Source organism: Rhipicephalus sanguineus, chromosome 10 (genome assembly GCF_013339695.2).
Source record: "Rhipicephalus sanguineus isolate Rsan-2018 chromosome 10, BIME_Rsan_1.4, whole genome shotgun sequence".
In the NCBI taxonomy this organism is placed as follows: Eukaryota; Metazoa; Arthropoda; class Arachnida; order Ixodida; family Ixodidae; genus Rhipicephalus; species Rhipicephalus sanguineus.
In genome coordinates, this window is record NC_051185.1 from 149,552,597 (window position 1) to 149,565,760 (window position 13,164).

General features: G+C 50.5%; 1 protein-coding gene across 1 annotated transcript in view; it reads left to right on the plus strand.

The window, feature by feature from the left end:
- Positions 1–10,248: 10,248 nt before the first annotated feature.
- Positions 10,249–13,164, plus strand: part of LOC119406816 (astacin-like metalloprotease toxin 5) — a 33,201-nt gene continuing 30,285 nt past the window's right edge. Inside the window, exon 1 of the mRNA XM_037673550.2 lies at positions 10,249–10,436. Within this exon, the coding sequence (XP_037529478.1) occupies positions 10,325–10,436 (112 nt within the window). The 5' untranslated portion in view covers positions 10,249–10,324. The remainder of the gene's footprint in view (positions 10,437–13,164) is intronic.

Genomic DNA, 13,164 nt, shown 5'->3' on the forward strand with positions numbered 1-13,164 from the left:
AAAAGGGGAGAGCAGCGGTGTGTGGCGGGACGAATATACGCGAATGTCACGTAAGCAAAGTGCTATCCCAATCACGATGATCTGCGGAGACGTACATGGATAGCATGTGGTGTCAAGGTGCGATTGAGGCGCTCCGTAAGTCCATTTGTTTGCGGGTGGTAGGCAGTGGTGAGCTGTGACGTGTGGAACACGAACGGAGAATGTCCTCGACGACCTTCGAAAGAAATGAGCGACCGCGGTCGGTCAGTAGCTGTCGCGGAGCGCCGTGGTGGAGAATGACGTCGTAAAGCAAAAAGTCTGCGACGTCGGTGGCACAGCTTGTAGGTAGTGCCCGCGTGATTGCGTATCGTGTCGCGTAGTCAGTAGCTACGGCAATCCACTTGTTACCACTTAGAGACGTTGGAAATGGTCCCACGAGGTCGAGGCCGACGCGATAGAAGGGGACACTTGGAATGTCGATAGGTTGAAGAGGACCAGCTGGGGACAAGGAAGAATGCTTGTAGCGCTGGCAGGAATGACAAGCAGCAACATATCGCCGCACCGAACGGTAAAGGCCGGGCCAGAAAAATCGACGCCGTACGCGATCATACGTGCGGGTTGCTCCGAGATGGCCAGCGGTGGGGGCGTCATGAAGCTGTTTAAGCACAGTGGAACGGAGTGCCGCCGGAACTACGAGTAGAAGCTCGAGGCCTCGGAACTGGTGTTGCGTCGGTAAAGAATGCCATCGCGTAGCACAAAACAATGAAGTGACGGGTCCACGGGATTAAGACGTAGACGGTAGATGATAGGCCGCAGGTAGTCATCACGCAGTTGCTGGTTGCGTATGTCGGCGAAATCGGATATGGCTAAGACACAGGCATCGGAATCGTGCGCTGACGCCTCAGGAGGATCCACTGGATGACGGGATAGACAGTCGGCATCCTGGTGCATTCGGCCAGACTTGTATGTTACGTTGAAGCTGTATTCTTGAAGTTTCAAAGCCCAGCGTCCAAGTCGTCCAGTGGGATCTTTGAGGGACGACAACCAGCACAGCGCGTGGTGGTCGGTAATTACCGAAAAGGTGCGACCGAACAAGTATGGTCGAAATTTTCCGACGGCCCAAACTAGTGCGAGGCACTCACGCTCAGTGATAGAAAACTTGCATTCTGAAGGGGAGAGGAGGCGACTGGCGTAGGCAATGACGCGATCCTGTCCTTGTTGCCGCTGGGCGAGAACAGCCCCTATACCATGGCCGCAGGCATCGGTGCGAACTTCTGTAGGGGCCGACGGGTCAAAATGAGCCAAGATGGGTGGTGAGGTAAGAATCGTAGTAAGTGTGCCGAATGCAGTTGCTTGGTCGGTACCCCAGTGAAACGGCACGTCCTTTTTCAGGAGTTCCGTGAGAGGACGGGCGATGTTGGCAAAATTCTTGACAAAACGACGAAAGTAGGAGCACAGGCCGACAAAGCTCCGGACATCTTTCGCGGACCGTGGTATCGGGAAATCTTTAACGACTCGAACTTTCTCAGGATCAGGCTGCACGCCACGAGCGCTGACAAGGTGGCCTAGCACAGTGATTTCCCGACGGCCGAAACGGCATTTGGAAGAGTGAGTTGAAGGCCTGCTGCTCTGAAAACTTCAAGAACAGCTGACAGGCGGCTCAGGTGGCTGTCGAATGTGGGTGAGAATACGATGACGTCATCCAGATAGCAAAGGCATGTTGACCATTTGTATCCACGAAGGAGGGAGTCCATCATCCTTTCAAATGTAGCCGGGGCGTTACACAAACCGAATGGCATAACTTTAAACTGGAACAGTCCGTCCGGTGTAACGAACGCTGTCTTTTCACGGTCGCGAGGATCGACAGAAATCTGCCAGTATCCCGATCTGAGGTCGATAGATGAGAAGTAAGCGGACCCGTGTAGGCAGTCGAGAGCGTCGTCAATCCGCGTAGTGGGTAGACGTCCTTGCGAGTCACTTTGTTTAAGTGACGATAGTCTACGCAGAAGCGCCAGCTGCCGTCCTTTTCTTTACTAACACGACCGGCGACGCCCATGGACTGCACGATGGTTCGATACGTCTTTAGTGAGCATTTTGTCAACTTCACGCTGTATAACTTGGCGCTCAGCATGGGAGACGCGATAGGGACGCCGTCGGATGGGCTGGCGTCTCCAGTGTTGATGTTGTGTGACAAGAGCTGTCTGACCCAAGGGGCGGTCATCGAAATCGAAGATGTCGCGGTAAGATTTCAGCACGCGCCGAATATCAGCTGTCTGTGCTGGAAGGAGGTCAGGGGAAATCATCTTGTCAATGTTGTCATCGGCTGTGCTCTGTGGAGAAGAAGACCGAGCAGAGGAGTAAGAAGCATCGGCAGCGAACGCAGAATAGCAGTTTCGATAGAAGAGACATTGGCCAGAGTCATGCCATGCGGAATCAGTTGCGTGCACCAGCTGAAGTTCAGTACCGGGGGGACACTCGGTTATTCGTAACTGTCAAAAGTGTGTGTGGAACGGCAACGTTTCTGGACAGCAGGACGTCGGCAATAGGTGTTAGCATGTAATCACCGTCCGGAACGGAGGTGAAGACCGTAAGTGCACATACGTAACGGCTTGAGGCGCCAGACGAACATAATCTACAGAGCACAAACGCGGTTGAGGTGGCGGGGAAGCGTCATAGTGGCATGGTAAGTCAAGCCGGTTCCACAGTCAATCAGGGCAGAGTGGGCAGACAGAAAGTCCATTCCGAGGATAAGGTCATGGGAGCATTTCTCAAGCACGGCAAACAGGACAATTGTGGAGCGGTCAGCAACACTGATACGCGCAGAGCACATCCCAAGCACGGGGAACGTCCCACCATTGGCGACTTGGACGAGGGGTATCGTGGGGGCGTTAGAACTTTCCTAAGGCGGCGACGAAGCTCCGCATTCATCACCGATATATGAGCCCCTGTATCGACAAGAGCAACAACGAGTGCGTCGTCCACTTTAACATCAATAAGGTTACGTCTGGTCGGAAGCGTGGTCAGAGGATTTGGTGGGCACAAGGTCGATGCAGCGTCACCTCCGGGAGCTGCATCGGCTAGTTTTCCCGAGGCAGGTGGTCAGTCGGCGACGTTGGACGGCGAGATTGGGCGAGCGAGACGATGGGCGACGCGACTGCGGTGAACGGGACTGACGGCCATGCGGGGACGGTGAGCGAGGACGATACAGCACGGCAGGGACGTCGCCGCTGGTGGCTCGAGGTGGTTCGCCGTGAGGTTGGAAGCTTCCGTGGTCAGTGTTTGGGCGACGGTTGTACCCATAGGATGTTTGATGCCAATACCACGAGTTGTTGCAATGGCGGGCCACGTGACCAACACGATGACAGTTGAAGCAAATAGGACGGTCATCGAGTCCTCCACTCGCACCAACACGAGGGGCACTGGACGGCACCTTGGGTTGACCTTCGGCCCAAACATGAACCCACGGAAGTTCCACCCCACGGGAACCACCTCAAGCCAACAGCGACGACAGTCCCTGCCTGCCGTATCGTCCTCGCTCACGTCACCGCATGGCCGTCAGTCCCGTTCACCGCAGTCGCGTCGCCCATCGTCTCGCTCGCCCCAATCTCGCCGTCCCAACGTCGCCGACTGACACCTGCCTCGGGAAAAACTAGCCGATGCAGCTCCCGGAGGTGGGACGCTGCATCGACTTGTGCCCCACAATCCTCTGCCACGCTTCCGACCAGACGTAACCTTATTGATGTAAAGTGGACGACGCACTCGTTGTTGCTCTTGTCGATACAGGGGCTCATATATCGGTGATGAATGCGGAGCTTCGTCGCCGCCTTAGGAAAGTTTAACGCCCCCCACGATACCCCTGTCCAAGTCGCCATGGTGGGACGTTCCCCGTGCTTGGGATGTGCTCTGCGCGTATCAGGTTGCTGACAGCTCCACAATTGTCCTGTTTGCCGTGCTTGAGAATGCTCCCATGACCTTATCCTCGGAATGGACTTTCTGTCTGCCCACTCTGCCCTGATTGACTGTGGAACCGGCTTGCTTCAGCTTGACTTACCATGCCACTATGACGCTTCCCCGCCACCTCAACCGCGTTTGTGCTCTGTAGTTATGTTCGTCTGCGCCTCAAGCCGTTACGTATGTGCACGTACGGTCTTCACCTCCGGTTCGGACGGTGATTACATGCTAACACCTATGCCGACGTCCTGCTGTCCAGAAACGTTGCCGTTCCACACACACTTTTGACAGTTACGAATAACCGAGTGTCCCTCCCGGTACTGAACTTCAGCTGGTGCACGCAATGATTCCGCATGGCATGACTCTGGCCAATGTCTTTCTATCGAAACTGCTATTTCTGCGTTCGCTGCCGATGCTTCTTACTCCTCTGCTCGGTCTTCTTCTCCACAGAGCACAGCCGATGACAACATTGACAAGATGATTTCCCTGACTCCTTCCAGCACAGACAGCTGATATTCGGCGCGTGCTGAATCTTACCGCGACATCTTCGATTTCGATGACCGCCCCTGGGTCAGACAGCTCTTGTCACCACAACATCAACACTGGAGACGCCAGCCCATCCGACGGCGTCCTATCGCGTCTCCCAGCTGAGCGCCAAGTTATACAGCGTGAAGTTGACAAAATGCTCACTAAAGACGTAATCGAACCATCGTGCAGTCCTGGGCGTCGCCGGTCGTGTTAGTAAAGAAAAAGGACGGCAGCTGGCGCTTCTGCGTAGACTATCGTCACTTAAACAAAGTGACTCGCAAGGACGTCTACCCACTACCGCGGATTGACGACGCTCTCGACTGCCTACACGGGTCCGCTTACTTCTCATCTATCGACCTCAGATCGGGATACTGGCAGATTTCTGTCGATCCTCGCGACCGTGAAAAGACAGCGTTCGTTACACCGGACGGATGTTCCAGTTTAAAGTTATGCATTCGGTTTGTGTAACGCCCCGGCTACATTTGAAAGGATGATGGACTCCCTCCTTCGTGGATACAAATGGTCAACATGCCTTTGCTATCTGGATGACGTCATCGTATTCTCACCCACATTCGACAGCCACCTGAGCCGCCTGTCAGCTGTTCTTGAAGTTTTCAGAGCAGCAGGCCTTCAACTCAACTCTTCCAAATGCCGTTTCGGCCGTCGGGAAATCACTGTGCTAGGCCACCTTGTCAGCGCTCGTGGCGTGCAGCCTGATCCTGAGAAAGTTCGAGTCGTTAAAGATTTCCCGATACCACGGTCCGCGAAAGATGTCCGGAGCTTTGTCGGCCTGTGCTCCTACTTTCGTCGTTTTGTCAAGAATTTTGCCAACATCGCCCGTCCTCTCACGGAACTCCTGAAAAAGGACGTGCCGTTTCACTGGGGTACCGACCAAGCAACTGCATTCGGCACACTTACTACGATTCTTACCTCACCACCCATCTTGGCTCATTTTGACCCGTCGGCCCCTACAGAAGTTCGCACCGATGCCTGCGGCCATGGTATAGGGGCTGTTCTCGCCAGCGGCAACAAGGACAGGATCGCGTCATTGCCTACGCCAGTCGCCTCCTCTCCCCTTCAGAATGCAAGTTTTCTATCACTGAGCGTGAGTGCCTCGCACTAGTTTGGGCCGTCGGAAAATTTCGACCATACTTGTTCGGTCGCACCTTTTCGGTAATTACCGACCACCACGCGCTGTGCTGGTTGTCGTCCCTCAAAGATCCCACTGGACGACTTGGACGCTGGGCTTTGAAACTTCAAGAATACAGCTTCAACGTAACATACAAGTCTGGCCGAATGCACCAGGATGCCGACTGTCTATCCCGTCATCCAGTGGATCCTCCTGAGGCGTCAGCGCACGATTCCGATGCCTGTGTCTTAGCCATATCCGATTTCGCCGACATACGCAACCAGCAACTGCGTGATGACTACCTGCGGCCTATCATCTACCGTCTACGTCTTAATCCCGCGGACCCGTCACTTCATTTGTTTGTGCTACGCGATGGCATTCTTTACCGACGCAACACCAGTTCCGAGGGCCTCGAGCTTCTACTCGTAGTTCCGGCGGCACTCCGTTCCACTGTGCTTGAACAGCTTCATGACGCCCCCACGGCTGGCCATCTCGGAGCAACCCGCACGTATGATCGCGTACGGCGTCGATTTTTCTGGCCCGGCCTTTACCGTTCGGTGCGGCGATATGTTGCTGCTTGTCATTCCTGCCAGCGCTACAAGCATTCTTCCTTGTCCCCAGCTGGTCCTCTTCAACCTATCGACATTCCAAGTGTCCCCTTCTATTGCGTCGGCCTCGACCTCGTGGGACCATTTCCAACGTCTCTAAGTGGTAACAAGTGAATTGCCGTAGCTACTGACTACGCGACACGATACGCAATCACGCGGGCACTACCTACAAGCTGTGCCACCGACGTCGCAGACTTTTTGCTTTACGACGTCATTCTCCACCACGGCGCTCCGCGACAGCTACTGACCGACCGCGGTCGCTCATTTCTTTCGAAGGTCGTCGAGGACATTCTCCGTTCGTGTTCCACACGTCACAAGCTCACCACTGCCTACCACCCGCAAACAAATGGACTTACGGAGCGCCTCAATCGCACCTTGACCACCATGCTATCCATGTACGTCTCCGCAGATCATCGTGATTGGGATAGCACTTTGCCTTACGTGGACATTCGCGTATAATTCGTCCCGCCACGACACCGCTGGCTTCTCCCCTTCTATCTGCTGTTTGGGCCGCCCATCCCACGTTACCCTTTGACACTCTTCTACCTTCCGCTACGTCCACTCTCACCGAGTCGCCGTGATGTAACTGCTCGCGCTCAAGTGGCTCGACAGATCGCACGGGATCGTCTTTCTGCCTTCCAGCTGTCTCAGAAAACCCGCTACGATAGCCATCATAGAGTGGTTACCTATTCCCCAGGCTCTTTGGTCCTCTTTTGGACACCTTTGCCGCCACGTTGGCTATCATCCGAAGCTTCTCTCTCGTTACTCCGGGCCTCTCTACAAGGTCTTACGCCAGCTCACTGAGGTCACGTACGAGATCGCTCCTCTGGACAGTAGTTCGTCATCTTCGGTACCCGTTACTGATATCGTGCACGTCTCCCGCCTCAAGCCCTACTTCTCTGCACATGATCCTGCTGTTCCTTAAGCGCCGAGACGGCGCTACCAACGGCGGGGTTATATGTTACATGCCATCAGGAACAAGAACGCTTCAACAAGACGATGAAGACGAAGAATGAAATAGCGCTCGTGCTGTTGCCGTTCCTCCATCTTGGCAGCAGCTGCTTCTATCTCCGTCTGTATATTTTGTAAATACATTTCTTCTTTTTATACTCTCACCCGTGACAATATCAAGGTTTTGGGACGTAAAACACCGACAATTGCTATTATGGCTTGCACCAACAGTTTTATTTGCGAGCGAACGAATGCCGATAGACCATGGCTGCTAAGCCTCGAGATACCAAGCACTCGTTTTTCTCTATTCTGATGCTCAATTTTGTTAGCTATTGCGGCAGTGAATCGCAAGTGAACACTTCGAAAGAACCCTCACGATAGACACACGAACTCGGAACAAGCGCATACAAAGAATCAATAAGGCGCGGACAACCTTGCTATTTCCGGCCGTTGAAATTCATCTGTGTCTCTATGATGGGATTCTCGAGAATGAGCAGAGACAAGAGTACGTTGCGTCGAAGACAGTAACGTTTCTCCAGAAAAAGGAGAGGCTGTTTTCTGTTTTTTTTTCGCTTTATGGAGAACACTCACGAACATAACACACACAACATCGAACACTAATAGTAAGACGACACTTTACAACCTATGAAACCAAAGGAAGACATATGAACAAGTTAGTAGTCCTAGCGTGAACGAAACAGTCCTCACCGGTGAGTTCTAGTGCGCCGACGCGGGACACGTCGACGTGGAAGATATGTCAGCACGGGACTGCCGTTGTCGTCTGAGTTCGGTGAAGAGCAGGGCACCGCTGACGTGGATGCCTCAACGGAGATGGCGTGGAACGAAGACCGTGGACGCCCAAGTCACGCAGTCTTCTACACGAACGTGTGGATAAGGGACCGCAACCAAACACTCGGGCCTACACCCGACGGTGTTACTGGTGGCTGCGGTAGCTCCCGGCTGGCTCCATGGACTCGCCGTCGAAGTTGAGGCCAAGTGAAGCAGGCCACTCCGACCCTTGAGCTCTGCCAGGCACTCGGGACTACACCCGACCGTGACGCTGACAACCAGCCTCCACGTCCCTTCCCCTCGATCGAACGGCTTCCCACACCACGCGCACGCTTCTCGCGCCCACCTTCAGCTACGTCATTCCGGCCCGCCAATTCTTTTTCACTCGTGGCCTCGTGGTACAACCCATCGTCATCTTCGTCTTCGCGCAAGTCTTGCCGCTGCGCTTCTTCCCGTGTCGCTCTGTCCATGTTAGCTCCGTCACACCACTCACGATATTCACGCACTTCTCCCATCACAATCTCCTCTGCTGACAGTGCAACTGAAGAGCAGTTGACCCGTCACACAAGTTCTGAGCACGTGGTGTCGAGGGAGTTGAACCAAGGTCACCACACTCCGGCGCAGAATGTCACAATCACGGGGTGACGATTTATTTATTTATTTATTTATTTATTTATTTATTTTTGTTGCCCTCGATCGCCGAAACGTTAAAGAGGGGAGCGGGTTACAACGTGAAAAATACAATACAACGAAACAAAGCGTGCTATTTTATACATGAACAAGACTAAAGCAAAAAACATCTCTACTCAATGAAAAGCAACAAAAGTGAAACGTAAAAAATAAGGGAATCACAAGAAGAAAATACTGAATGTGGTAAAATTATACAGTTCTAGCAACAAAACGTAAAATTAAGAGAAATGACACACAAAAAAGTCAGTAATCTGCTGGAAAACGCCGGCATCTTGACACGTGTAGGCAGAAATTCGTAGGGAGGGGGAATAGATCGGATGACTAGGGAGAGCTGTCGCGAAGTAGGTGAGCTGATAAAGAATGACGAAAGAGGGAGTGATCAGAGAGGGAAACGATGTCACTTGGTAGCTGATTCCAATAGCTTGATGTGACCGGTATGAAGGAGCAAGAAAATGTGTTTTGTGTAGCAGAAGGTACCCTTAATCTTGTGTTTGTGGTCAATCCGAGAGGAGTGATATGTGGGAGGCGTAATGAGCTCACTACGCAGTGATAGGTGACGTTAGGTCCTATGGAAAAGGCAAAGGCGGAAGTACTTGCGACGCAGTGATAAAGGTTGCAGTGACAAATGGCGCTTCATTGCTGATACGCTTGATGTACGGTGATCCGATAGAATAAAACGTGCAGCGTTTTTTTGAATTAGCTCAAGGCACCTAATCAAGTTTTCGCGGTGAGGGTTCCAGATGACAGCAGCGTACTCCAATTTCGAGCGCACAAGGGTTTTATAAAGAAGCATCTTGAGGGAAAGTGGGGCGTTGCTAAAATTTCGACGTATGTATCCCAATGTACGGTTAGCATTGTTCGTGATGACGTTAATATGGACATTCCATGTTAGATTGAAAGAAATGGTAACGCCTATAGGTACCGGTATGACGACACGTGGTCAAGATAAACATCATCCAGTTTGTATGTTGAGGGCTTCTTCATGGGCTTGTTTAACGCGACAGCGTTATATAGAGAGCTCGTTTCGCAGAAATTCCGGTGTCGGTGCCGGCTTTGTCCGTGACCGAAAATTCGAGGCAGATGCAAATGAAGAAATGAGCCGGAGGCTTTCCTTTTCCAGTGTTCACAGTGTTACAACACTGTTAACACTGTCCCGAGCACTTTCTCAAGCTCAAGGTAGACGAGCCCGCGGTCACTTAGCGGGATCTGGTTAATATGTTTATCTGTTTAAATGATCTGTTTAAAGAAATATCTACTTAATCTCCCTGGAGTGAAATGCGACCTCCACAATCACATAAGTACCGAGGGTAAGTGCTCAAAACCGCGTCACTTAAATTCCGCTACAATAGAACGACGAGAAAGGAACTCAAACAGCCTGCAAGGTATACGATTCTGCTGTCGCTAGACATAATCATCGGCGAACACTGCCATTGCAACTGCGGGGAACGAAAGATAGAAACGCTCAGTGGGCAGCGTGTCCTTATCGCGAGAGTGCATTCTGCAACATCGTCGGGAAATCGTTTCTTTATCTTTTAGTGTAACATGTACTGAACACCAGCGTGCCCCCGATCAGCGCGCGTGATGGCTATCTAATCGCGGCGAGCAAGATTTGGCGACCGTCCTATAAATGGCGTCCACCGTGGCGAATCTAAACTAAACAGAGAGTGAGCTTCGGTAGCGAGCACAGAAAATCGCCATCATGCACGTTGTACAGGCTTTGAGCGTTGTTGCGCTGACGCTTATTTCCTGTATGGCATGGAGGCCACAGGCTGCTCCTGTGGCCCGGCGGGCGGCTCACTGGAAGCATCCAGGTAAGTGAAGCAGTGAATCAGTTTAGAATGGTAAGTTATACTCTTAAGACTCTATTGTCCTTAATTTCACCATCATCGGCTCATTAATAGATGAAAAAATCAAGGTCAAAGTTTCATTTTTAAAGTTCGTGCCGAAACCTCCGCGCGGGGACATGACGGATTTCAAAATGTTTTATTCGTATTTCGGCCACACCGACTCAAATTTTCTGAATTTCGGCATGCTAAGTCAGTGCCTCACTTAAAGGCCAATATACTTCGTATTTACCGATTAGTAACTACGTAGGTACGGGTAGGTGCCGTCAAAAAACTATGACGTCACTGCGATTGGTGCGCGAACATCAATGTGGCGTCGCCAACAGCATTTTATTTTGGCGTGTTTTTCACTTACCAAGCTTCTTACCGACGAAAGCGACGAAAGCGCATGTTAATGAAGTCCAGCTAGTCAAGATTATTACAGAGTTCATCACTTCTGCTTCCACCTCCGAGCGTTGCTTTGGGGTGTTGGAAACCCCCATATAATTTCTGACATACCTGCACCGAGGACGCCAAGCTAAATCTCAACAACAGTGCAAGAAACAGGGACAAGCGAAATTAAAAATCACCGCCCAAGCACAGATGGTTAACCAACGAAGCTGAAACGTCAGGTCCCGGTGTTAACCAGTGGATTAATCCCGACGGTTAATTAAAGCCTTAAATTTATCAATCATTGGTTACGTGTGTCTAGAAATCTTAATTAATGTGTTCTATTCTTCATTTTTAGTGGACCGGTGCTGAGTTGCCCAGTTTATGTGGCACATATGCGCTAGGAGTTTTTGCGTACATAGGACGGAGGAATTTTAGTTTCGCATATGCATTCACTGTAGAAACACGACGCGCGAAGAGCTATCACGTTGTTACTCTTGTCCACGTTTTTCTCCTGCGTTGCTAAGATTTAACACAACTCGTCATTTTATGAATGTATATATTAATATGTATAATTTTGTATATGTTTAATTGTGTATATATTAATATTATGTTTATATGTCACCCAATTGTAAACCCACCCCTTATGTAATACCCCGCTTGAGGGGGCCTATAAGGAAATAAAAGTGAAGGGAAGTCATGTAACCCAAGAATTGCTCTTATAATCTCTAGCGCGCCAAAATAGCAGGACAAATAAACTGCAGCCCATGACAAGTGTTCGAAAATTCGAAAGCAAAGACTGACAAGTAGCACTTTCACCTTTCGCCCTCACCAGAACGCGGACGCCATTCGAACCCGCCATTTTGTGCAAAACAGCTGTGCGCCATGCAGAAAAAAAAGGTGTCCTTTGACTCTTTTTTTGCTGCACATGTGACTCTCACATATATAACTCTCTTTAGAGAGGCAGGTTGAATCTCTTTGGGAGAGTCGTGGGATGCACGAGGGTTATTCAAAAAATAATGGCTGTTTGGTCCCCCCAAAATAAATCTTCGTTAGTAAAAGCTTTCATTGGCTGGCTCAGTTTAGCACAAGACAACTTCACTTTTCTACATAATCACCGTTAAATTCTAAGCACTTTTCGTACCGCTGCACCAGTTTCTTAGTCCCTCTGCATAGAAGCTCGCCGCCTGGGAATTCTTTGCTGTTTGAGTTGGTCGGTAAGCATTTTTAGTACCCACATTGTACACACAGTGATATCACGGCGTTTCAGTTACAATCGTGCAAATGGTAGTGCGGCTGAGAAGAGGAAATTCGTCCGACAGAGACTAACTATCAGTCGTCGATCTAATCGCAATACCTGGTCCACTTGTCGAACAGTTTCATTGGTCTGGATTCTGACCCTTCCACTCCGCTTTTAGTCGTGCACATTTTTGCGGCCATTTGTGAAGTCTCAACACGATTTTATTATCTTTCCTTGACTGATGACTTCATGTCCATAAACTAGGTACAATTCCGCATACACTTGAGAAGTTGACGATCCTTTTGCAAGCAAAAATTGAATTACAGCTCGCACTTCACAACAGGCGCGAGCAACGTTTTTCGCAGACATTGTCGTTTGCATTCCCCGACAAGCAGACGACTACTGAGTCAGAACAGCAACTTTAGTACCTTCGCGAATAATTAACAGATGGCGCCGGACAATTAAATCTTCATTCTAATGTGTAAACATTTAAATATTAGCAAGCGGCCCTCACTTTTTGAATAGCCCTCGTAGAACTCTCGTTAAAAAGACAACCTAACTCTCTTTAGGAGAGTCGTGTTTCCCACGACTCTCCTAAAGAAAGTCAACGTGCCTCTCTAAAGATAGTTATACTTGTGAGAGCCACATGTGCAGCAAAAAAGAGTAAGGACACCTTTCCTCCTTAAAGTCTGGCTACTGAACTACAGCAGCGGCTTTTAAAAACAACGCTTCTGATAGCGGTCTTTATATCACCATTTCCCAGAGAGCAACAATTCTATATCTTCAGTGATATCGGTATGGGCTACGTACCCTGAGTTATTGCGATCAGTAGGTGTGAACCCGAACAATGTGGCATGAAACTATGAGGCAAGCTACCTACGTTTTATTCTCGGAATATTGCGGGACGTATCACAGAGTTCAAGTGCCGAAGTGACGATGAATACCCTTTTGTATTGCGTATCGTATCTGCGCTTACTCAGTAGGGTCGAAACCTCGATTGAACGGACGTTACCATACACACGGAAAAGCACGATAACCTACAATATGCCAGGCGTTGCCTGCACAGTCTGTAGTATACTTCTAACG